General features: G+C 35.2%; 1 protein-coding gene across 1 annotated transcript in view; it reads left to right on the top strand.

The window, feature by feature from the left end:
• WDR49 (WD repeat domain 49) overlaps nt 1-27,910 on the top strand; it is a 186,375-nt gene that overhangs the window by 5,428 nt on the left and 153,037 nt on the right. Inside the window, exon 3 of the mRNA XM_025376536.1 lies at nt 21,350-21,790. Coding sequence (XP_025232321.1) covers nt 21,350-21,790 — 441 coding nt within the window. The remainder of the gene's footprint in view (nt 1-21,349; nt 21,791-27,910) is intronic.

The raw sequence follows: 27,910 nt of genomic DNA on the forward strand, positions 1-27,910 counted from the left end.
AAATTATGGAGACTTTTGTGTCTAACTGTATTTTGTGTTCTGTCTTAGCTGTCAGGAAGTTCAAAGCTAAATTTAGTGTTCAACTGTTACAACCATGCTTAACTTAGGTTTTCTGGGACAATTATCTGCTATTTTTATTATATGATTCTTGTTCTTTTATCTTTAATAGTCAGTCCTATTGCCTATGTATCTTCTGTTGTAACTGAACTAAAATTCTTTCTGAAAATCAGTGTAGGTAAAAATGATGAATAAAAATTTAATACCTTTCAAGTATAGTAAGATTTTATAAAGCACTTATGTTGGCATCATGTTATTTGTTCCTTTACCAGGCTGAAATATAGGCATGGCATACATTTTTACTTCCCATTTACAAATAAGGAGATGAGGGACTAAAAATATTCAACTGAATTCCCCCATGGGCAGAGCCAGAACTCAGAGGCAGATTGTCAACTTTGGAGTCCATATATGGCATGACTTCCACTGGCCACAAGGTAACCTTCCTTTGGCACGTTGCTCTAAGGAGCATGAATCCAATAGGATAAAGATTTCCTAAACAAAATGCATGTTAAATTAATAGTGCACAGGCCCTGTGCTTTGCTAACTTGGAGCTAATGTATAATCAGCAAATACTCAACAACAGCTACAATGAAATCAATGTAGAGAAAGGGTGGAAGAATGAAAAGAAAATAATAACCAATTCCTTTTTTAAAAAATACTTTTTTTCTTTCTAAAGGCATCTCAATGGAGACTTGTGAGAAGGTAAACAGGTGAAGCTTAGTCTCACCTGTATATAGTAAATAGTGCATTTTGCTGCCTCAGTCAATTCATCATCTGTTCAACAAAGACAGCAGGTCATAGCATTTCTCACCCATCGCTTTTAGTGTAATCAAAATACCTATTTTTAATGGCAGCAGAAAACATTAAGGTGATAGCATGAAGACAAATCCAATACCACTGCAGTTGGCACAGTTAAAAATGGCAGAGGAATTCTGTGGTGGTTTTATCTGATTTCTTAAAATTCACGAAAAATGATAGCAAATGGCGTCATCACCAAAACCCAAGGAAGTGAAGTTGTATCTCACTACAAACAAAAAATTTGCCTTTCCGAATCCTGCTGCCTTTGTGCTGAATTTTGTGACAAGTTCTAAGTTTCCTGCCTTTTCAACCCTCTCTGTGTACTTTTATAACAGGCACTTATAAAAATTAATCTGGATCAGTGTGTAATGAAGAGTGCTTTTAGTAAACAAGTGTTTTAACCTTGAGTTTTGGCCAAAACTGAAGAAGTGAGGACAACCAAGAAAAACTTATTACACAGGAGGGAGGGAGAAAGAAAGCAAAGATGTCTATTGTTGTTCATGTGTAGTGCATCAGCTTAGCCAGACCTGTGAACTAAGGGCACTGCTACTTTTGAAATTTTCCCGAGAGTTAAACAAGGAAAATGAATAAAAGAATGAAAGAACCATTATTTGTGGCATTTTGGCATCGTTTTTATCATATTTTGCCAAGTATAACATATTAATGATGACACAAGACACCCCCAGCTCTACTGCTAGAAATAGGAAGTCTCTAAACTGTCCTTTAGTGATTTCTGACCTTTTCCCAAGGCTCTGCCTCATACTTGTGCAGGAAAAAGTCCCTTGGGGTCTTTTCTCCCTTCATCATGTCTCACCAACATTCTATGGATGTGACTATTATGAAATCCTGGTTCTCTAGGCACCGACATCTCTGTCGAGGCATTACCAAAGACATTATTTTCCTCTACTGCTTCACTTTCCATGTGTGCATGCATACACCTTTCTCTAATCTTCTCAATACACCCAAGGCTAAATTATCACACTAGTTTTGCTACAGATGTGTACTCTTCAATATGTGCTACACTTGGTTATTTAAATAAAATAAGAATTTCATAAAATAAATTTCAGTTCCTCACAAGCACCAGCCATTTCAGGTACTCAGTAGCCACATGTGGCTAGTGGCTACTATACTGGACTGCAAAGAATATAGAACATTTTCATCATTGCAGAAAGTTCCACTGGACAATGCTACTTCCAACCCTTTCTCATGACTTCGTACTAACTTGTTCTGCTTCCTCACTTCTGGACATATATTTGTGACCACGGAGCTGCTCTCAGCTCCTCAAGCCCCCTGTAAACACATCAGACTGCCCATGTCTTAGAACCCAGAGAACAAACTGATTCTTTGTCCCAGAGGTAGCAGAAAATATTTTCTTCACTCTAGTCTAAGACCTGTTTTTCCATGTTCCCTTCGTAGGACTGTAAAGAATGGGAAGATCTATTCCTTTCAGGGGAATCTTTCCTTCTTCCTTCTGGTGCAACTCCCCTCCTCTCAACTCCCAACACACACACAGGTGTTTAGTCTGGATTTATGGTTCCAACAAGTCCACCACAAAATTATCTGACCTGGACCATTACCCAAAGCGTTTCAGTCATGCTGATCGTATTTTACTTACGTTTGTTTTAGGGCCTACCAGATGCTGGTGCCTCAGTCTGGAATATTTCTCTCCCATCCCCAACAATTTCCTGGCTAACTCCTACTCACATGCTTGTAAATACCACTGCCTTAGGAAAGCCTTCTCTTACCATGAAGGCAAGATTAGCACCCTACTTTGACCCTGTTTTCTCTTCTTATAACTTCCTATATGTTCCTTTGGTTGCTTTCATCTTAGATGCTCTGATTAGTGCAATGCCATTATTTGTTTAAAGTCAAATAGAAGTCCCAGGCAGGCTATGAGAGACAATTGAGTGTGAGAAAATCGCAACATAGATTCTGGAGGAGAGAAACCATGAGATGAGATATCTGGAGAAGAGAACAGACTGTTTAAGACTGGACTTGACAAAATTCTTCAAGGCTGTGGAGAAATAGCTGGAGTTGATTGATACAAGAAATAAAGCAGCTGAGTTATTTTCCAGAAGTAGAAGGAGAAGAAGTAAACAAACAAAAAAGGAGGGTATAGTTAGCCATATAAAATTTCATTTATTTTTATGATTCCTATTTAGCAATCCTTGTATTATTAAAATAAATAAAGCTGGGCATGGTGGCTCATGTCTGTAATCGCAGAACTTTAAGAGGCCAAGACCACCTTGGCCAGCATGGTAAAACTTCATCTCTACAAAAATATGAAAACTAGCCAGGTATGATGGCAGGTGTCTGTAATCCCAATTACTTGGGAGGCTGAGGCGGGAGAATCGCTTGACCCTGGAAAGCGAAGGTTGCAGTGAGCAGAGATTGCGCCATTGCACTCCAGCCTGGGTGACTGAGCGAGACTCAATCTCAAAACTAAAAATAAAAATAAAAATAACTAAATTAAATACATAAATAAAATAAAATAAAATAAATATAAGTAACACATTATTCTCATGGTAAAAAATCCAAGTTAAACATGAAATTTCCCCCTTAGCATGGCCCACCCTCTGTCATTATACTCCCCTGGGTAACTACTTTTAATAATTTCTGATATATTTTAAATGCATTTTTACAAATATATACACATATACATATCACATGTAGCTTTGTTTTATGTAGAATATATTTACATACATTATCATATTTTATATATTCAAGAAACAGTGCTATACAAATAGCAGCTAATCATGTGAAAAGGTACCCAAACCCATTAAGAATTTGATTTGATACTCTAATCAAGAAAGAAGACATTCTTTTTACAATCATCAGATTGGCAAATATTAAAAAGATCAATAACATTCACCGATGGCAAAGAACCAGGGGAATAGGCACTCTTACTAAGATTGTAAATTGACAAAACTTTTCTGGAAGGCAATTTGCCATTATATATCAAATATAAAATGTACCACATGTATACTTTTTAATCAGCAATTCTAATCCTCCCAGCTACCCCAAATACATTCTGAAGTACAGAAGAAAATACATGCAAAAGTATGATTGTAATATCACTTATAAACTAGAGTATTTACAATCCAAATATTCATCAATTGGATGAATAGATAAATTATGGTATACTCCTATTACTCAGCTATTAAAAAGAACAAGGGAGACTTACATAAGATTGCCAAGATTTGATGTTGAGTGAAAACAAGAAAATCACTTAATAGTGCATAATCATGTTCTAAAATAAAAAAGTACACATTTGTGTGGTGTAGAGGTTATAGAAAAAGAGAACTGTGATTGTAGTGGGGTAAGTTATAGCAAATGGGTTTGTGGGCACCTTATCCATACCATAATTCAATGCAAACATAAACATTCTTAAAATGCTGGTATATCTTCATAACCTAAAGACTCCGTGGTACTATTTCTAAATGTATGTCTAGCAATGCTGAAATGAAGAGTACTGAATTTAAAAGTAGTGCCTTTTATAGATACTATGTCCTTCTACTCAGAGCATTAACTTCCTTCCATTGACTTTTAGCATTAAGAGAGAGAACATAGAGAACCACGACTATGCTGTCTTTATTTTACGGATGATGAACAGAAATCCAAAACAAACAAACAAAGGTGGTAGGAGTGGGATTTCTCCTTTTCTATTGGGTGATTTGCAGAGCCAGAACATTGTCCAACATGGTCTGGTAGCCAGTTTTTGTTTCTTTTCTCTAGTGAACAATTTAATTCTATTTTAACTTGTTTATAATTTCCCAAAGTTATTTTATGCCTTATTATTCTATGATCTTGGCCATCATTCACTATTATGACCCCCTCCCCAAACTTGCTATTATCAGTAAAACAGATGAATATCTCTTTCTCAATATAGAAAAGAATGTTTACAATATATTTATCATTTATTCATTCTTACAACAGATATTCATTGAATGTCTACCCTGTGGCAGTTAAAAGCTGCTTGGACCCAGGCCTTCCTTTGTGGAGGGCTATATTTTAAGTAAACTTCCCTAGGAACAAAGGCATTCTTCTGGATAACCATAATGCCATTTTTATACTCAGGAAATTCAACTTTATACATTACATAATGCAAAAGTTGATATTAAAATGTCCCTTGTTGTCCCAGTAATGTCTTTTATATAGTTCTTTTTAAAATCACAGATCCAATCCAGAATTATACATTTGCTTTAGTTGACACATCTCTGTAGTTTCCTTTAATCTTGAGGAGTCCCCTACTTTTTCTTGTCTTTCATGACATAAACATTTTTGAAGAATTCATGCCAGTTGTTTAGAACATCCCATAATCTGGATTTTCTTATTGATTCTTTACTGTTAGATTCACCTTCATCATTTTTGGAGAGAATATTGCGTAGTTATCTCCACTTCTTGTATGGCATGGAGAGTCCCATTATGTCACTTTTTCCCATTACTGGTGATGTTATAAGTTGGATCCCTTGATTAAAGTGGATCCACCAGAGGTATCCATTGTAAAGGAACTTGTAGGCTGATACTTTTATAGTATATTGTGAGTATTCTTCAACAATATTTCATCCATTGGTTTCACTACTGATTGATTATCTTTGCTGGAAACAATGACTGTACCGAAGGTTGAAAAATGGTGATTTTTAAATGCTATTGATTCTTCCTCATTTTCAGTGTGGCATTTTTCTTTCTGTAAGAGAAAGTCTTCTGTCCTTCTTCTCTTTCACGCTCTCATTCTCTCTCTCTGCCTTGAGTCTGACCACAGATTTATGGATTCGTTTATTCTATTCAATGTGCTGTTTTCTATTATGGTCATTATTTTATGATACTCAAAATGCCCCAAATTTGGCTAGTGTGAGACCCCTTCAAACCATCTCTTATATCCTTTTGACATATTTTCTTCAATCTCTTATTACTGCTTTGCTTTCCGGCACAAGATGATGTCACTGCCCAAGACCTGGAACCAGCTATTTCTCAAAGGATCCCCAGTTCCATTTATTGGAGAATGGCATTTAGAGTAACAGGATCTGGGTAGTACTGTGTTCATTGCTATTAGGGGTGTCATTGCTTCCAGGTCCTTTCAGTTGACATAGCTAGGATATATGTATACCTATCTAAATCAATCTTTATATTTATTGATCTATACATATTTTTAAAACTAATGAACGTATACTAATACTTCCAATTCAATTCAAATACCACAGGGTTCTTCCCCTCCCTCTGTCACTCCATACTTGTATCATTTGTATTTCCATGCTCTCACATTTTGAACCTTTGTTCTAGCAGCATTAAAATGTTTATTCATATGCTTTATTCTATAATGTACATGAAATAGTATTGGAACTATTACATCAATACTACTCTAAAGATGAAAGTAAAATTCAAGACTTATTTGCAGGTTTCTTTTTTTGCATTATATTGCATTAAGGGCACATGGGTTAGAGAACTGGGCTTATAGATGATACTAAAATTATTTTATCTTATTGTGTGGTTGTATAAGCTTGTTACATGGTTAGGTGAGTATATATACATAGTAAATTTTAGAATTTAAAAGTTCTTTGTTTTGATTTTATTTTGTTGGCTATATGAAACATTTTTATGGTTCTCAAGACAAAACAGTATAAAAATGCATATTTAGAAAAATGTTATTATCTTTCCTATCCTTTTCTTCCCATCCTCTCATTCTGCATTGATAATAATTTTCATTAACTTCTGAAAATTTTTTCTGTGGTTCTGTTGTTTTAAATACATGTTTCTCTATGTGCATTTTTTTTTTACCTTCTCTCTCACATAAAACATAGCATACATTTATTCTCTGTGGCATTTTAATTGTATTTGATTAACAATGTATCTCCATATAAGTTGATAGAGAGTATTTTCATTTGTTTAACAGCTGTATTATACTGTTTTGTTAAATGTAGTTTGGTTCATTCAACCTCTGTCATATTCATGGACCTGTAGGCTGTGTTTTCCCCCAGTGTTTAATTCTGAAAATATTTAAATCTAAAGAAAAGAGGAAAAACAGATTATTTCTGAGGGAAAATGAATTGTTATTTAGACATGTTGATTTGAATTATCTATACAGGACTTCCAAGTTAATATATCCAGAAGGGAAATGGGATATAAAGATTTAGTGCTCAGAAGAGAGGTCTAGATAAAGATATTTCTTTGGGCATTCTCAGCAATTAGACCATGTTTGAAGCCTAAGAAATTGTGTCATATAAATCAGCTAGGGTATATGATGGGAGAAGGGAACAGGTCATAGGGCCAAAAGCTAATACCTCATCCTGTCTTATCTTTGTTTTATCTTTCTGTAAGTACCACAGAAAAAGTGGTACTTACAAGAGATACTGAGAAGGAGTGATCAGAAGTGTTGCTGAGAAACACAGTGTAATGTAAACCAAGGAAAGCAAATGTTCTTAGAAGTAGGGAAGAGTCAACAGAGGCAAATTCTGCAGAGATACATATTAAAAACACATAACTCATGGGTGAGAGTCTTCCAAACTTAGAGAGCTGGAATCATTGGCTCGAACCCTTATGCCATAATATTGGAAATCCAAAGCCCTTTCCAAATTTCTGCAAATGTAAAATCACCTCTGCCTGCCCTCCGTTGCAGCTGCCATCTCTCTTCTCTATCAGACTGACACATGCCTGAGACTCAGCTCCTTATGTAGTTATTCAAGACTTTCCACTCAGAAAGCATTTACAAGTCAAGTAGATGCAACTGAAGGTTTTTGGGAAGCAGGTGTGTGGGTTGGAGTGGGAAATATGTCAGAAACACACAGATACTCCCATTATTAAAATAATTTTAGCCATATTGCCTGTGGGGTTTTCTCAATGGCACTTTATTACTATGCAACCCTCTGCCATCTTGGAGTCTCCCATCCTTTCCACCTCCCATTTCAGCCACCGTTTCCTTCTCTCTCCCTCTGTCTAATCGAATAAAAAAATCAAGAAAAACAAACACTAAATTAGTTTCCTCTTTTTTTACAGCAGCTTGATCCCTGTTCTTTCTTGATTGGGGTCTTGTACTTAACTCAGGTTTCATTTTCCAACTAAATGGGAACCTCAAGTTATTTTCCCAAACAAAGATATTTTGGCACTAAACATTAACTTGGTACATTTTCACTTTTATCAGATGAGAACCAGAAAAAAAATGTATTGAAATGTTTAGCCACAGGATTTTTGGTCTTCTTGTTAAGAGCAGCTTCAGTGGAGCTGCTAGATTGCAATAGGTTGAGTAAGCTGGAGGTGAAGAAATTGAGACAATGTGAGAACATGATTATTTCAAGTTGGGTGAAAGAAGGATGAGACAGTAGCAAAAAGCAGATGGCAATGTCAAGGGAAGATGGTTAATCGAATGACTTGATCATGTTTAAATGCTGATGAAAAGGAGTCAATAGAGAACAAGAGAGAATAACAATAGAAGAGATTCTCTAGGTGGTGGGAGAAGGATGTATCCAGAACACAGAAGTTCTGCTGTCACAGGGGAGAAGGAGATAGCTGCAGATACAGGTCATTATATATTTGGGTGTAAAAACATTAAGGATATTTTGACCTAATTGATTCCTCCATTTCTTTCTCCCCCTTTTCATTCTCTATCTTTCGCTCCTTTTCCTTGTGGGTTAGGAGTCAAATTTCTTTATTAGGAAGAGAAGGGAAATGATAAAGTAGGAGTTTAAAAGAAGTAGAGAATAAGAGTGAGAGTTCAGCAAGAAAACGTGGAAGCATTCCTAGTATTATAGAGGGACATTTGAGGTTGGAGATCATTATTTTGTTGTGGTGACATCATTCTGCCCTATCCATTAGTGTTCAGCAGCCTGGGTATAGGCACAGAGAGGATACTTTTCCAGTGCTGTGTTTTGCCAGATATCTGGGGTGAAAGGATGGCAGAACCAAAGAACGAAGATAATTACCAGAGATTGGTTGAAGTGTGATCTTTGGTTTGAGAAGGATGTGACAGTAAGAAAGAGCCGATAGTTTGGTGAAAAGATTCCCCTCAGAACGTGGATTAGAATCTTTCTGACTTTTTATGCTTATCTTATCGATTCAAAGTTTATATGTGAAATGTAAGTATATCATTATAAAGCTTTAGGCTTCTAAATAGATAGCTTTTATCAAAATAGTATGAGATTATTTGGGAGTATACATTCAAACCTCATATTTTTCTGGTTTGTTCATGACTGTGTTATCCTAAAGAAAATCAGATTTTGTTGAAGCCAGTGTATTTGAAGTGTGATAAAAGTGGTTAAGAATTGGAAATTCTTGGTTCTAGGTCTGTTTCTGCCAATAGTGAACTATGTGACCTCAGAGAAATCTTTTCTTAATAAGCCTGAACATCGGTTTCTTCCCTTTAAAGGAAGGGTTTGGTGTAGATTCTCTAAACTTTCTTCTAGCTCCAACATGGTATGAATCTATGATCCTATGGATGCATAAACTTCTTTGCCATAATCATGGTCTCCAACAAAGGAATAGCAATTTAAAAAAATATATCTTTGTATTGCTACAGTGAGATTTCCAAATGAAAATCAATGTAGCTCAGCTCTCTGTTGGCTGCACCATTTCACTGGTCACTCTTATTCCCCCAAGTTTCTACCCTAGGCGCAAAAGATGATAGTGATAAACTACACTTTAGATCCATAGCAGATATTGAATAATTTCACAGACTTAGAGAAAATTATTAAGAACAATTATATTTCTCAGGGGTGATGATCATCTTCATTTAAAAGAGAAAGATTTATTGAGTTTTTCCTGCTTCAGCTTTGATTCACTTCTAATTCACCAGCTAGATAGGAAATCGAAATGTTGAATTATTGACTTGTGAGAGTTTGGTTCCAAACCTTAAATTCAGTCAAGGTTTGTGTCTTTGTTAGTTACGAAACTTTAACTTTATTCAAACTGATGGGCTCTTGAATAATTGATAGTATAGTAAAAATGAAAATTAAATTCTACTAAAATCTATTGAAGCAAGAAAAAAAGAGTGCTATGGACCTTGACTAGCAGACTAATTTCCCCTGTTCTGTTGTTCATTTTCTCATAAATGTTCATTAGTAGGTAAAAATTGCAGGGGATGATATAAACTGATGCATCTGTTTTGCAATAACATATCTAATCTTCTGCTCCAGGAGACGTTCACAGAATTTGACAGCAAACCCTAATACATATTCATAACCAATATGCTTTGTAACCAAGGGAAATTGAGGCAAGTACAACAGAATGAAGCATGAGAAACCAGCATGTTAATTTTAAATGTAATTATAGTTATAGGGGAAAAGGCTGCATATTGATAGCGTATACTCATTCAGCTGTCATGGAACATTAAAGAAAAATCATGCCAAATGTCTGACAAAAGAAATATTAATTTTGGTGAAGTGTTGATAAAACTAGCAGCTTATGAAGAAAATAAAATTTTGAGATCCTATTATGAGCAATTTTTCGTGTAGATAAAAAAAGCATTGCAGCATTCTAATGATCTGAAATAAAATCAGACAACTTCAAAATTATGGAAAGGTATCTAGTCCATACAAAATATGTTTTAATGGAATGTTTCAGCATGCTTAAAGGCTACATGCCATTTAAAATTAGGAAAAGCAATAGTTAATGTGATGCTTGTAATCTTATTACTTTTGGTAACCTAAAAACATGTGTTATTAGTAACCAGCACACCTAGTCTCTACATTGAAGTGTGTGTATTCAAAGAGCATTGATCTTGTCGTCTTGTTCAAAGTAATTGGTAAAGAGTAAGTCAAACTGTTGCTGTTTGCTGATGATATGACTCTGTACCCAGAAAACACTAAAGACTACTCCAAAAAGCTCCTGGTACTGATAAAATAATTCAGCAAAGTTTCCAGATACAAAATTAATGTACACGCATCAGTAGCTCTCCTATATACCAACAGCAACCAAGCTGAGAATCAAATCACGAGCTTAACTCCTTTTACAATAGCTGCAAAAAAAAAAAAAAAAAAAAAAAAAAAAATACTTAGGAATATATCTAACCAAGGAGGTGAGGTGAAAGACTTCTACAAGGAAAATTACAAAACTCTGGTGAAATAAATCATAGATGACACAAACAAATAGAAACACATCCCATGCTCATGGATGGGTAGAAGTAACATTGTGAAAATGACCATACTACCAAAAGAAATCTGCAAATTTGAAGCAATTCCTATCAAAATGCCACCATCATTCTTCACAAAACTAGGAAAAACAATCCTAAAATTAATATGGAACCAAAAAAGAGCCCACATGGCCAAAGTAAGACTGAGCAAAAAGAACAAACCTGGAGGCATCATATTACCTGATTTCAAACTATACTTTATGGCCATAGTCACCAAAACAGCATGGTACTGGTATAAAAATAGGCACATAGACCAACAGAACAGAATAGAGAACCCAGAAATAAAGCCAAATACTTACAGCCAACTGATTTTCAACTAAGCAAACAAAAACATAAAGTGGGGAAAGAACACCCTATTCAACAAATGGTGCTAGGGTAATTGGCAAGTCACATGTAGGAGAATGAAACTGGATTCTCATGTCTCATCTTATACAAAAATCAACTCAAGATGGATCTAATACCTGAAACTATAAAAATTCTAGAACATAACATTGGAAAAACCATTCTAGATGTTGGTTTAGGCAAGAATTTCATGACCAAGAACCCAAAAGCAAATGCAATAAAAACAAAGATAAATAGTTGGGACATAATTAAACTAAAGAACTTTTGCACAACAAAAGGAACAGTCAGCAGAGTAAACAGACAACTCACAGGGTGGGAGAAAATCTTCACACTCTATACACCTGACAAAGGGCTAATGTCTAGAATCTACAATGAACTCAAACAAATTAGCAAGAAAAAAAGAAACAATCCCATCAAAAAGTGGGCTAAGGACATGAATAGACAATTCTCAAAAGAAGATATACAAATGGCCAACAAACATATGAAAAAGTGCTCAGCGTTACTAATGATCAGGGAAATGCAAATCAAAACCACAATGTGATACCACCTTACTCCTGCAAGTATGACCATAATAAAAAATCAAAAACTAATACATGTTGGCATGGATGTAGTGAAGAGGGGACACTTCTACATTGCTGATAGGAATGCAAACTAGTACAACCACTATGAAAAACAGTGTGGAGATTCTTTAAAGAACTAAAAGTAGAACTAGCATTTGATCCAGCAATCTCACTACTGGGTATCTACCCAGAGGAAAAGAAGTTGTTTTACCAAAAAGATATTGCCCAAGCATGTTTACAGCAGCACAATTTGAAATTGTGAAAATGTGGAAGCCACCCAAACGCCCATCAATCAACAAGTGGATAAAGACACTGTGATATACATATATATATATATGCAATCAACAAATGGATAAAGAAACTGTGATATACATATATATATATGCAATCAACAAGTGGATAAAGAAACTGTGATATACATATATATGTGTGTGTGTGTGTGATATACATATATATATATACACACACATACACACAATAGAATACTACTGAACCATAAAAAGGAATGAATTAATGATATTTGCAGCAACCTGAATTTAACTGGAGACTATTATTCTAAGAGAAGTAACTCAGGAATAGAAAATCAAACATCGTATTTCTCACTCACAAGTGGAAGTTAAGCTATGAGGATGCAAAGGCATAAGAATGATACAATGGACTTGGGGGACTCAGGGAAAAAGAGTGGGAAGGGGTTGAGGAATAAGACTATAAATTGGGTTCAGTGTATTTTGCTCGGGTGATGGGTGCACCAAAATCTCACAGATCACCACTAAAAAACTTACTCATGTAACTAAATACCACCTCTTTCCCAAAAACCTATGGAAATAAAAAAATTTTTAAAAATTTAGTGGTGAGTACTTACAATAATGTTTGGCATGGAACCGACACTTAATAAACATTTGTTAACTGAACAAATAAGTATACCTATGCTGTGCTGCTTTATATGGTATACATCTTTAATATACATTTATTAATGAATAGATCAATAGGTGGAAGGATGGATGGATGTATTTCTCCCAGTGGCTTACAACTTATCATTTGACATTTATTTTCAGTTTCTGGAAACAAATTCTCACCAATGACTTAAGGGCAGTAAACCTGGGGTCAGTGAAATGCTAACCCACTGACAACCGTTGACAGAAGAGAAAATACCCAGACCAAGTTGGATTGTGCTTTCTCAATAGTGTTGAACTGGGACTTTTGTCTTGGCCAAGTTCTTATTTGCAGAGTAGGAGAAAAGAAAGTATTTCTTTCCTCATTTCATTATGAAATATGCTATTGGAAAGAGGGGACGAAAATATAAACAACATTTCTAAGGGTTGGCAGATTTTGAAAGATAAAATGTCCGCTTTAGAAATATATTTTTCCTCCAGAAAGTAAGTAATATTTAGGCTTATTTAATAGAACTATACTTTAGCAACCAATCGATAAGTCTTAAGAAGAATAATACCACACCTTTATGAGGGTCTTGAGTACAGGCAACCTCCTACTTTGTTGATGGGAATGTAAATGTATTCAACCTTTTAGAAGAGGATTTGGCAAAATATATTTAAAAAACTTTCAGGACATGTAAATTCTTTGATTCAGTAATTATGCTTCTAGAGAATTTCCCTTAGGAAATAATTGGACAGCTTAGCAATGATGTGTATGTAGGAATATATATATGTTGCTGGGTTGTTTATATAAAATTGTAAAGCATTGGGAACGATTGAAATTTTTAATAATGGGATTATAAATAATTGTATGTCTTCACTATAAAATATTGTGCAGTCATTAAAAATAGTAATAAAGACCAATGTATATTGTAAGAGGCATAGCTTTATGGTATGATATAAGTGGAAAAAGCAACATAGAAAGATATGTATGTATATCATGATGCTATTTTGTAAATAATAAGTGGTCATTTCTGTTTCTGCCTAGAAATAAATCTGAAAGGCTGATGGCATTATAAATGATTTTAATTTTTAAATTATCTTCATTTTCTATAATACACGTGGACTCTTTTGTGCAAAAAATAAACATTTGTAAAAGTATGTTGGCACACTCAAGTTGCCAATGGCACATGATCTCTTCTTAATGGCAAAAATGCCTGTCGAGTGTCAAGGTTTTTTTTTTTAAAGTTTTGCACTTATGGTTAGAGCTCACTTTTCATATAAATTATGGTTAAATCCAAATCTTATAAAGCTCAGAGCTGAAGGAAATTTTAGAGTTTATGCTTTTTCTAAATAGACAGGCAGCTCACTAGAACTGACTGTAACTGCAAAACATGCTTTTTAGGCAAAAGGAAATGATTTTCAGAATATTCTTTGAAAAGAATTCAGGAAGACAGGAACATTTTCAAAAGGTCTAAAGTTGTGTCTGGTGATATAATCAGCTGGACATTCTGAGTATATTAGCTTTCTGGCTCTTGCCACAACAAGTGTAGACAATTTAATAACTGGTTATTTTCTTAGTAGTTAAATAGATATAGCAAAATAAATGTACAAACATTGTACTAGGAAGAGCTGAATGAGATTATGTTTTCTAATGGCTCATATACTTTTCACCTTTATTAGAAGAGGAGTTCTAACAGAGGCATGAGCACTAATTATTACCTCAAAAAGACCATATAGATAACATAGATTAATAAAAATCAAAGGACATATCTTTAAAACACTATTAAGTAGTTTTTATTTGAAAGCCTACATTTGAATGGGAGCACATTGTTTATTGGAATAATAAAGATTTTATTAAAGCCATAGTAATTAAACTTTTCATTGAAGGAAATGAGAATTATTTTACGCTCTATGTTTTATAATGAAGTAAAATTTCCTGAAGTCCTAATATTTCCCTATCTATATTAAGTGTATACTTGTGAATTCATCCTGTTGTAGATGCGTCAGCAATAATTGATGCTTGAATAGAGTTGTCTAATGTAAAGAAGATGGCCTTCATACAGATTATCTTTTTGGTACTTCATGCAAACCCTGAGAGAGGTCATGACTGGCTTAAGGGCATACAAATGTTATGTGTCAAATCCAGGCATAAAGCCCAGACTTTAACTAAATTAGCTCTAATTTGAAGATGTATGTCTGTATATGCATGTGTATGTATATCCCTAAAGACAGCTCAATGGTAAATTATTTCGCCACTCAGTATTGAATCCAATGCAAACTAAGAGTTTGTAGCAACTAAATGATGCTCTATGCAAGTTCCTTTTTAGATTGAAAGGTTATCTTTGCTTTCTTTCTGTGGAATTACTTTCCGCCAGTAAGTCCAGGATGGGGATATTTGGCTCACAGAGCAGCACTATGAGTGGCTAAAGACAAGACAGAAGCTGGGATTGCTCACATGGATGAAATGTCGCTCTTGTATATGTGAAAGAGCCATGGTCCTGGGAACAGGTAAACTTTACTTTCACCAGGCTCACTTAGGACAGTTTTATATTTGTGCCTTTAAAGAAGAGCAACTGAAACAGTGTGTATGGTTGTTTCTTTTTAAGACAAAAATTAGATCTGCTGCTATGATGATAATAGTCATAGAAGCAGAGAGTTTCAGACCATTCTGCTGGTACAGTCTCCTGCACCTATTCTCTGGGCCCCTAACAAATCTTTAAGAACTATCTAGTTAGTAACTAGCCACCCTGGTAGAGATCACTAATATTAGTAATTATGAACGTCTCCAAAGCCTTACACACACACACACACACACACGAGTTTGACTAAATTCTCAGAAAACCATCATTGCTGACATGACGACTCAATTTGTAATTTTTCTATTCCCCAAACCCTTTAGCAGGGCATTAACATTTATTGAATATAAATGTGCTATACATACATTAAATTATCCCATGTGCTATATGTACATTAAATTATGAATAGATCTTCATAACAGCACTAGGAATTCATTATTATTATTCCTACTTGGAGGTGCCATAATTGGGGCTAAGACTTAGAGCTCCACCTTCTTCACAACCACACGATTTCCCAACCACAGTGTATGATATATATAGTATGAAGACATGAATGAATTAATTCTAGTCCCAGAGGGTGGGAGTCACTGATAAAACAAGAATTAATTATGTGGTAAAAGTTAATGCATTTGTGCTTTTAAGCTTGTATAAAAGATCAATTACCTTAATTGTACATTTAACTAATTTATTCAAGTTGGCATATGATAGAATTAATAAACAACATATTAATCAAAGCATCATGCTTCTTCAAAAAAGTTAGGATTTTTTAGTAAAAATAAACTACTAGATTTTAACTGAAGGTAGGGCTAAAACATGGTTTCATTTTCAAACTTAGCAAGCTAATGGGTGAACAATGGATAACAGAACTGCCAGGGATATCATACAATTGTACTTTTTGAGCCAAATTTCATAACCTAGCCATATTTCTTGTCTCTTTCCCCAGTGGATATTGGCATTATCAATGTGCAGAAAAGTATGTAGTTGATTGCTTATATTACTTTGGGAAAGAAAATTTGTCATTTACAATTTGTTTCTAATTCTACATTCTTAAATGTAAAGAAGAAATTGTTTTGATATTTGTCAGAGTAGTTTCTTATTCTCAGAAATAAAAAGTAAACTACCAGCTTATAGGAAGAAAATACACTGATATTCTGCTTTTAAATGTTGTTTTATTGATGAGACAATCTAAGAGACTGATTGATGCCATTATGTAATAGTTTAAAATAAAAATCAACATTGCCTTAGTTTTCAGAAATAGTTTGCAGTTTTGACACAGATGGAGCACTTTTAGGACCAGGTTTCTTTCTCTACCCTTAAAATCTGGGTCCCTCAAAAATGTCCAGCTATCTAAACATTTTGGACTAAAAATAACTGAAAAAAGATACGAATAATTAACTCCTGGCTGGTTCAAAGGGCTTGATATCAATTATTTCTCAGAAAGTTATTTTAATTAGTTAAGTGCCTAGACTAACCTCCATTAAACTAACCTCTATTATCTCAGCTAATCTTCATAACAATTTTCTTACAACTGATACTGCTTTACCTACTTTACAGATGGGAAATTAGCAGTGAAGTACCTTGCCAGTAGTTCTCACAATCTCTGGTGGAACCAGGCTTAAACCTACATTGGTTTGACCTGCTCCACAGTATGCTGCCTCTCGTGCTTCTTCCAGGCCTGACTCTGGCTCTGACATGGTGGGAGAAGTTTATTCTCTCATAATGAATCTCACTGAACTAAACAGCCCATCAATGTTAAGCTACATACTTGTTTGAAATACAGTTAATCTTCATTATTTGTGAATTTTATACTTGAAAATTTGCCTACTTCCTAAAATTGATTAATCCCCAAATCAATACTCGTGGCACTTTAATGGTCTTTCCCGGACATGTGCAGAGTGGCAAAAAATATGAGTCTCCCAATGTGTACATTCCAAGCGGAGATCAAACAAGGCAACAGTCTGCTTTCTTGTTCAGCCCTCATGTTGTAAGCAAGCATCCTTTTTAACCTCTCTCTCGCTCTCTCTCTCTCTCTTTTTTTTTTTTTTTTTTTACCATACGGCAATTTTTTTTCTTTTTTTTCTTTATTTATTATACTTTAAGTTCTAGGGTACATGTACACCTTGTGCAGGTTTGATATGTAGGTATACGTGTGCCATGTTGGTTTGCTGCACCCATCAACTCATCATTTACATTAGGTATTTCTCCTAATGCTATCCCTCCCCTAGTCCCCCACCCCCTGACAGGCCCCAGTATGTGATGTTCCTCACCCTGTGTCCAAGTGATCTCATTGTTTTCAACACCTCTTTAGTGCCACGTTTTTCACATGTTGTGCTTATTGTTGGGGATTTCACACTTTAAAATGGCCCCCAAGTATGGTGGTGGAGTGCTGGCTAGTGTTCCTAAGCACGAGAAGGCTGAGATACGTCTCACCGAGAAAATATATGTGTTAGCTTCATTCAGGCACAAGTTATGATGCTGTTGGCTATGAATTTAATTGTGATTAATTAACAATATATTAAATAACATGTCTTTCAACAGAAACACACATAAACAAAATTATGTAGTGAGCAGTTGTGCAGAGGCTTGCAGAAACTTAACCCTGTGTTTCCCCTAGGAGCAGTGGTTCAGAATCTACTAATTTAGTGTTCTCAGAGACTTTATAGAATATAGCTACGAACAGCAAGAATCAATTGCACGTGGCTTCACTGTTCTTTATAATGGCATGTGTATAGAAGTTAACTTATTGCCCTTTCATTAAAGTTTCACCATGGGGTAATTTTGCTGGCTTCACTAAGCATTCTTCAGGGATTCACCCAATTTTCATCAACCACTTGACAGGCACGCCTTGGAGATAGTGCAGATTTGGTTCCAGACCACTGCAATAAAGTGGGTATCAGGATACAGTGAGTCACACACATTTCTTTGTTTCCTAGAGCAATAAAAGATATATTTAAGCTATACTGTGGGGTATTAAATGTCCAATAGCCTATATCTAAAAAACTGTACATATCTTAATTAAAAAATACTTTATTGCTAAAAAAATTAACAATCATCGGAGCCTTTGGCGAGAGGTAATGTTCTTGTTAGTGGAGGGCCTCAATGTTGATGTCTGCTGACTGATCAGGGTGGTGGTTACTGAAGGCTGAGATGGCTATGGCAATTTTGTAAGGAAGATAACAGTGACATTTGCCACATCGATGGATTCTTCCTCTCATGAAAGATTTCTCTGTAGCATGAGATGCTATTTCACAGTGTTTTACTCACAATAGAATTTCCTTCAAAATTGAAGTCAATACTCTCAAAACTTGTCACTGCTTTATCAACTAAGTTTATTTAATAGTCTACATCTTTGTTGTCATTCAACAATGTTTATGGAATCTTCACCAGGAATAGATTCCATCTCAAGAAACAACTTTCTTTGCTCATCTATAAGAAGCAACTCCACATCCATTCGAGTCTGATCATGAGATTGCAGCAATTCAGTCACATCGTCAGGTTCCACTTCTAATTGGAGTTCTCTTGTCATTTCTACCACATCCGCAGTTAACTTTCTTCATCTAAGTTTTGAACCCCTCAAAGCCTTCCATGAGAGTTGGAATCAACTTTTTTCCAAACTCCTGTTAATTTTGACATTTTGACCTCCTCTCATGAATTATGAATATTCTTAATGGCATCTAAAATGATGCCCTTCTAGTGAATCCTTTCCAAAAGGTTTTTAATTTATTTTGCTCACATCCACCAGAGGAATCACTGTCTATGGCAGCTATACCCTACAAAACATCAGAATTGAAAGTTGAAGTTATTTCTTAATCTATGGGCTGCAGAATGTACATTGTGTTAGCAGGCATGAAAACAATATTAAACCCCTTGTATATCTCTGTTGGAGCTCTCGAGCCACCAGGGACATGGTGGAGCAGTACCTTTTTAAAAGGAATATTTTTTCAAAGCAGTATGTCTTAGCAGTGGGCTTCAGTGAACCGTGCTGTATATTCAGTAAACCATGTATATTCAATAAACCATGCTGTAAACAGTGTGCTATAATGCACGCTTTGTTGTTTCACTTATAGAGCACAGAAACAGGGTCTTTCTCTGTTGGCCAGGCTGGAGTGCAGTGGCGCAATCATGGCTCACTGCAGCCTCTACTTCCCAGGCTTGAGTGATACCCCTACCTCAGTCTCCCAAGTAACTAAGACTATAGGCTCATGTCACCATGCCCAACTCATTTTTTTATTTTTTGTAGAGATGGAGTCTCACTATGTTGCTCAGTCTTTTCTCAAACTCCTGGGCTCAAGCAATCCTCCCCTTCAGTCTCCCAAAATTCTGGGATTATAGGCATGAGTCACTGTGCCCAGTCAGATTTAGCATAAATCTTAAGGCCTTAGAGGTTTTGGGGAATAAAAATGAGCATTGGTTTCAGCTTAAACTCACCAGTTACATCAACCCCTAACAAGAGAGTCATTCTGTCATTTGAAGCTTTGAAGCCAAGCATGGCTCTAGCTATGAAAAGTCCTAAATGGCATCTTCTTCCGAATAAGGCTGTTTCATTTACATTGAAAATGTATTGTTTAGTGTAGCCACCTTCATCAGTTACCTTAGCTAGAGATTCTGAATAACTTGCTGCAGCTTCCACATCAGCAGTTTCTGCTTCATGTTGACTTTTATGTTGTGGAGATGACTTCTTTCCTTCAAACCTCATGAATCAACCTCTGCTAGCTTTCACCTTTTCATCTGCAACTTCCTTACCTCTCTCTGCCTTCATAGAATTAAGGAAAGTTAGGGCCTTGCTCTGTATTAGGTTTTGGCTTAAAGGAATGTTGTGCCTGGTTTGATCTTCTATCCAGACCACTAAAACTTTCTTCAAAGCAGCAATAAGGCTGTTTAACTTTTTTATCATTCTCGTGTTCAAAGGAATAGCACTTTTCCTTCAAGAACTTTTCCTTTACATTCACAACTTGGCTGTTTCGTGCAAGAGGCCTAGTTTTCAACCTCGCTCATCTTTTGGCATGCATTCCCCATTAAGCCTAATCATTTTTAGCTTTTGATTTAAAGTGAGAGATGTAAAACTCTGACTTTACTTAAACATTTCAAGGCTCTTATAGGGTTATTAATTGGCTTAATTTCAGTATTTTTGTGTCTGAAAAAATAGGAAGGCCCAAGGAAAGGGAAAGGGAAAGCGAAATGACTGGTTGGTGCAGCAATCAGAACACACACAACACTTACGAATTAAGTTTGCTGTCTTGTATGGGCGTGCTTCATGCTGCTGCAAAACAGTTACAGTAGTAACATCAAAGATTACGGATCACAGATCACCGTAACAGATATAATACTACTACTAATAAAATTTTAAATATTATAAGAATTACCAAAATGTGACACAGGGATAGTAGGCATGCTATTGAAAAAAAATGGCACTGATAGACTTGCAAGGTTGCCACAAACCTTCAATTTGTAAAAATCACAGTATCAGCAAAGTACAATAAAGCGAAGTGCAACAAAAGGGGATATGTCTGTATTAATTTCCTGTTGCTGCTGTAACTAATTACCAAAAACCATGACTTAAAACACACAAATATATTAATATACAGTTCTGGGGTTCAGAAACCTCAAAGGGATTTTACAGGGATAAAATCAAGTTGTCAGGATTGCCTTTCTTCTGCAGACTCTAGGGGAGAAACCTTTCCTTGCCTTTTCTAGCTTAAATAGAGGTAACCTGAATTCTTTGGCTCACAGCCTCACATCACTCCATGCTTCCATCATCACATCTTCTCCTGCCTTACTCTTCCCAATATAAGGACTTTCATGATTGACTTTTTGTGACTGAGAATGTCAGCTTCTAGTCCTGTCAGTTACTTGGTCCCCAGCTTAAGTTCACTTGAGTATATTACTGTTATCAAGCAAAAGACATTTTTCTTTTCATGTTGGCAGAATTGCTGATTAAATTCACCTTTGTGGGTAGCACAGTGCTCTTGTGCATACGATGCTTTCACTGTTGTCTCATTATTGTTTTTGGATTCCCGTTTCTAGTCCCCAGAGCCAAGGAAAATCATTTGTATGTCCAGAGAAGACTTTACACAGAAGATGACAGAGATTGTTGGTTGGGGCACGAAGGAAGAATACGGGGAGCTCTTTGACAAAGTGGATGTGGCCCAAGACGGCTTCATTAATTGGGACAAGCTGACTTCCTTTATACTGCTAGAGCTTAACAAGCAAGATGAACGAGCAAAGGCAACTGTGGTGCCCCAGTGGAAGGACCTGGAATTCCTCCCAGTAAAACACAAGGACAACATTCAAAAAGTAATTTTCTTAAAAAGTTCAAGTCATTATCTGACGATTAGTAAAGAAGGTTTATTAGCAATCTGGGGAGAGAATTTAAAGCTGCAAGAAACATTCCCCATCACTTCAGATGCCACCAAGCTCAAACACCTGTGGGTGACAAGCCTGGTTTCTCTGGAAAATGTAAACAAGGTACAGACTCTTTATAAAAAAAAATTACTTTTTGTAAAAGAGGAAAAACTTATGGGGTGGGACTCCTAGCTAGCAGTAACAGAAAGCTATATTACTCTTGGTAGCTTTCTCCTGACCTGGAGGGAGAACAGGTAGTGCCAACAGAACTACATGATTTCCCAAGCTGTTCTCTTGGGTGCCTTGTAATGACACTGTGGCTGATGGCTCAGATTCCTGGCTCTGTCTTCAATGAGGCCATGCTTCATTATTAGCTTATAAGAACTTTACTCCTGTATAGTTTACAGCAGGATCATGGATCTATATGTAGAACTGAGAGGCTATTACTGTGCATGGCAGGATTCAGTGCAATTAAGGAGAACTGCTTATCTAATTCTGATCACTGTACTAGTCAGTGTCTTCATTCTAATAGATAGGGCCTACTGGGTCTAAACATCTTCATATACCTATACTTCTCAGAAAGATAACATACTGTGAGTAAAATAATTTTGACATGGAAGGTTGGATCTTGAAGAATCCACGTTAATATTTTATATTAAGCAGAAGGTAGATTTTACTATGAAAATTTTCAAGTGCATGCACAAGCAGAGAGAGTAGTATTAGAAACCTGATGTACTCAGTATTCACTCAATAATTTTCAATTCACAGCTAATCTTGTTTCATCTATACCTCCCCCTTAAGATCCAAAACATCATATTATTTCATCTGTAAATATTTCTGTATTTCTAAAAGATGTCTCTATTTTAGCATAGCCAAAATACCGCTATCACACTTAATATCCATAGCAATATTTTCTTAATATCATGAAATATCCAGTCATGTACATATTTTCCTGATTGTCTTATTAATAGTTTGTTTCAACGAAGATCTGAATAAGGTCCAAATATTGTGAATGGTTAATATGTCTCTTTTGATACACATACTTTTCTTTTTTCCCGCTTTTTTTTTTTTTTTTTTTTTTTTTGCAAATTTTGGCTGTTGCTGTTGATGTTTTTGTTAAAGAAACCAAGGTTTGTCCTTTAGAATTTTCCACAGTCTGGATTTCACAGATTGTGTCTACATGGTGTTGTTTAATATGTCCAGCCATTCCGTGATTTTTCTAGTGAATTGGTAGTCAAGTGTAAAGCCTTGTGTAGTTTTGGAGTGGTTAGTTTGTTTAGAACAGATGGCTATGTGTTCTTCAGCCAGTAGGTATTAAATACCTGGTTCTTGCTCTTCTTGAGATGTTAGCAGTTATTGCTGACTATTCCTAAATCCATGAATTTTTTTAGGAGTCAGAAGATGATATTCTAATTTCACAATTTCCTTTTCCTTTAAGCTAGAATACCTTATAAAAAAGAAATAATCCCATTAATTGTTTAGTCATCATGTGGTACAAATTAAAGGCAGAATAAATGCCTAATTTTTCACGTTTTTTGCCAGTTTTCAAAATAATGAGCTGGTTTTCTAATATTGTCTAAAAATAAACAATGAGTACTATTATTATTATTATCAGTATAATTGAAAAATCATGGGTTTAACATTTTTGATTTGTTTCAATCTACTGAGTTGTTTTCCCATACCAGAAATTGCACCCTCTTTAGAGAGTGGGAACAATGCAGGTTGGCTTCTGAGTCTTTTTATAATCCTGACAGCACTTGAAAGCTTCTTTGTTTCCTGGTATGACAAAATGTTCTAGAATCATCTTGTATATTTCCTATGCCAGACCTAAAATCAGCATTTCTCCAAAAAGGCAAGTTATTTTTAGTGGGAAAATGTATGCTCTATTGTTTGGAACCATAAATCATTCTCATCCTCAGTGGCTTCCTATGCCCTTATCTATTCATCCTCTCAAAATCACCATGGAGTAGTTATTATTCCCACTTCACAAATGAGAGACTGAGCAAAGAGAAGTTGTATAATTTACCCTCAGTCACAAAGGATGTAATCAGGGTTGCCAAGACTTGTAAACTGAGGCAGGCCAACTTTAGACCTGGGCTTCAGTCTTTGCTGCCTCCATAGTGGCTGCTGACATGAGATCCAATTCCTTTTTGCTAAGTATCTAGTGCTAATATTTAACTTGTATGAATTAAAAGATATAGTCCAGATGATTTTTTTATATCTGTGTGCAGTGTGCTGTTATTATTATATGATATTTCTGTTGCACTGTATCTTCTTTTCAGCACTGAACTAAAATCTTAGTCTTTCTTTTGTGCTTACTCAATATAGAATCTTAAAGAATGTTGCTTTTATTCTTTTTGAAACAGATTTATTGAAATATAATTATACAAAATACACTGCACATATGAAAGTGTCCCAAGTTGATAGATTTTAACACATACATGACCTGTGAAAAAATCAACAGTATGAAGAAGACAATGAACATATTAATCACCCTCAGAAATTTCCTTGCAGTGTTTTGTAACTTCCCCCATCCCTTTTTTGTTAAGCAAGCACTGATCTGCTTTCGGTCACTATAGATTAATTTGGATTTTCTAGAGTGTTGTATAATTGGCACCATACTGTGTGTACTCCTTTTTTTCTTTTTCTTTCTTCTTTTTTTTTTTTTTTAACATGGCATAACTATTTTGAGAATTATCCATGTTTTGAGGTATACTACTAGTTTTTATTGCTCTGCAGCATTCCATTTTGTGGATACGGCCTCACAAACATTTGGTATGATCAGTTATTTTCTCTCTCAATTTTAGCCATTTTAAAAGGCCTGCATTTAGATCTTATTATGGCTTTAATTCATATTTACCTAGTGACTAATGATGTTAAGCATATTTTCACATGCTGGTTTGCTACCTGTACATCTTCTTTTGTAAAATGTCTATCCAAATCTTTTCCAATTTTTTATTAAGGTTGTTAACTTATTATTGAGTTTTGAGAGTTTTTATATATTCTGGGTAGATAGATTTATCAGATGGATACTTTGCAAAACCTGCATCTCAGTTTTTACATTCTCTTAACATTGCCTTTGGTAATTTCATTTTTAGATTGTTCATTGTATAGAAATACAATAGATTTTTCAAAAATGATAATATATTCTGCATCTTTCTGAAGGCATGTGTTAGTTCTGTAGTGTTTTTGAGCATTTCTAAAATTTCCTATATATAATATCATGTTATCTCCAAATAGATATAGAGATCTAGTTTAACTTCCTCCTGATCAATTTTTAAAATTGATATTTTAAAATTTCATTTTCTTGCTTAATTTATCTGGCTAAAAACTCCATACCATATTAAATAGAAGTGGTGAGAGTGAACATCCTTGTCTTGTTTCTGATCTTATGGGGAATATATGTATTTTTTCACCAATATGTGTGATGTCAGCTGTAGGATTTTTGTTGTTGTTGTTGTTGTATATGCTGTTTATGAGGTTGAAGAAATTCTCTTCTATTCCTGGTTTATTGAGTGTTTTTATCATGAAAATGTGTTGGATTTTGTCAAATGCATTGTTTGCATCTACTGAGATTACCATATAGCTTTTGTCTTTTATTCTATTAATATGATGTATTACACTGATTGATTTTTGTATGTTAAACAAACCTTGTTTTCCTGGGATAAATATTACTTTGCTATGATGTGTAAACTTTTTTGTATGTTGCTAAATTCTCTTTGCTAGTATTTAGTTCAGTATACATTTTACATTTATATTAAGAGGTACAGATCTGCAGTTTTCTATTCTTGTGATGTCTTTCTCTGGTTTCAGTATTAGGGTAATCCTGGCCTGATAAAATGATTTGGGAGGTGTTACCTTCGCTGTAATTTTTTGGAAGAGTTTAAGAAGTATTGGTATTATTTTCCTTGAAACGTTTGATAGAATTTATCAGTGAAGCCATCTAGTTGAGGATTTTCTTTGTGACACTTTTTTGACTATTAATTTAATCTTTCATTCATCATAGTTCTGTTGATATTTTCTGTCTTATTGAGTTGGTTTACATAGTTTTTGTTTCCTGAAATTTATGTATTTCATAAATGTTAATTAATTTCTTGGTATATAATAATTTTATTATCTTACTAATACTTTTTTATTTCTGCAACGCCGATGGTACTGTCCACTCTTTTATTTCTGATTTTAATAATTTATATCATCTCTTTTTTTCTTTCTTTTTTTTTTTTTTTTTTTTGTTTTTTGAGACGGAGTCTTACGCTATCTCCCAGGCTGGAGTGCAGTGGCACCATCTCGGCTCACTGCAAGCTCTGCCTCCCAGAGTCACGTCATTCTCCTGCCTCAACCTCCTGAGCATCTGGGACTACAGGCACCCGCCACCATGCCTGGCTAATTTTTTGTGTTTTTAGTAGAGATGGGGTTTCACCGTCTTAGCCAGGATGGTCTCGATCTCCTGACCTCGTGATCCACCCGTCTCGGCCTCCCAAAGTGCTGAGATTACAGGCGTGAGTCATCGCGCCTGGCCTATCATCTCTTTTTTTCTTGGTTAGTCTAGCTAAAGTTTTGCCAATTTTGTTTATCTTTTCAAAGAACTAATTTGATTTCGTTGTTTTTCTCTATTGCTTTTTCATTCTCTATTTGCTTTATTTCTGTACTAATTTTAGTTTTTTCTTCCTTCTGCTGGCTTTAGATTTAGGTTGCTCTTCTTTTTCTGGTTTCTTAAGATGGAAAGTTAGGTTATTGATTTCAGATTTTTTTTAGATTGATGTTTGCAAATATAAATTTTACTGTAGACATTGCTTTTACTCTATTCCATAAGTTTTTTGTATGTTGTGTTTTTGTTTTCATTCATCTGAGTGTATTTTTTTTCATGTCTTTTGTGATTTCTTCTTTGACCCATTGGTTACTTAGAAGTGTGTTGTTTTATTTCCATGTAGCTGTGAATTTCCCAAATTTTGTTTGGTTGAATGATACTTCTAATTTCATTCCATTGTGTTTGGAGAATATAATTTATATAATTTCTAATCTTTTAAATTTATTGAGATTTGCTTTATCACCTAATATATGGTTTACCCTGGAGAATGTGCCATGTGCACTTGAGAAGAAATGCATCCTGCTGAGGTTGGAATGGAGTGTTCTTTAGACATACCTGAGATCTAGTTGGTTTATAGTGTTTGTCAAGTCTTCATTTTCTTACCGAAATTCAGTTCAGTTGTTCTATCTGTTATTGAAAGTAGAGTATTGAAATCTCCAACTGTTATTGTTGAAATGCCTACTCTGTCTTCAATAATTTTAATTTTCGCTTCATGTGTTATGGGGCTATACTGTTAGAAAAATGGCAGATGTAAATCTTACCTTTTCAGTAATTATATCAATGGACTAACCACTCCAATTAAAGGGCAAAGATTGGCAGAATGGTGATTTTAATAATTTATGCATGTTTCTTAAAATTCTCTATTTGATGAGACATCATTCTCGTTTATTTCCCTCTCTCTCTCTCTCTTTCTTTCCTTCTTTCTTTCTTCTTTCTTTCTTTCTTTTTTAAAGATGGGAGTCTCGCTATGTTGCCCAGGCTGTTCTTGAACTCCTAGCCTCAAGCAATCCTCCTGTGTTGGCCTCTCAAAGTGGTGAGATTACAGACATGAGCCATCACACCCAGCCACATACTTTCCTTTACTTCTTTTTTTTTTTTTTTTTTTTTTTTTAAATTTATTTATTATTATTATACTGTAAGTTGTAGGGTACATGTGCATAACGTGCAGGTTTGTTACATATGTATACTTGTGCCTTGTTGGTGTGCTGCACCCATCAACTCGTCATTTACATCAGGTATAACTCCCAATGCAATCCCTCCCCCCGCCCCCCCTCCCCATGATAGGCCCCGGTGTGTGATGTTCCCCTTCCTGAGTCCAAGTGATCTCATTGTTCAGTTCCCACCTATGAGTGAGAACATGCGGTGTTTGGTTTTCTGTTCTTGTGATAGTTTGCTAAGAATGATGGATTCCAGCTGCATCCATGTCCCTACAAAGGACACAAACTCATCCTTTTTTATGGCTGCATAGTATTCCATGGTGTATATATGCCACATTTTCTTAATCCAATCTGTCACTGATGGACATTTGGGTTGATTCCAAGTCTTTGCTATTGTGAATAGTGCTGCAATAAACATACGTGTGCATGTGTCTTTATAGCAGCATAATTTATAATCCTTTGGGTATATACCCAGTAATGGGATGGCTGGGTCATATG

Source organism: Theropithecus gelada, chromosome 2 (assembly GCF_003255815.1).
Source record: "Theropithecus gelada isolate Dixy chromosome 2, Tgel_1.0, whole genome shotgun sequence".
In the NCBI taxonomy this organism is placed as follows: domain Eukaryota; kingdom Metazoa; phylum Chordata; class Mammalia; order Primates; family Cercopithecidae; genus Theropithecus; species Theropithecus gelada.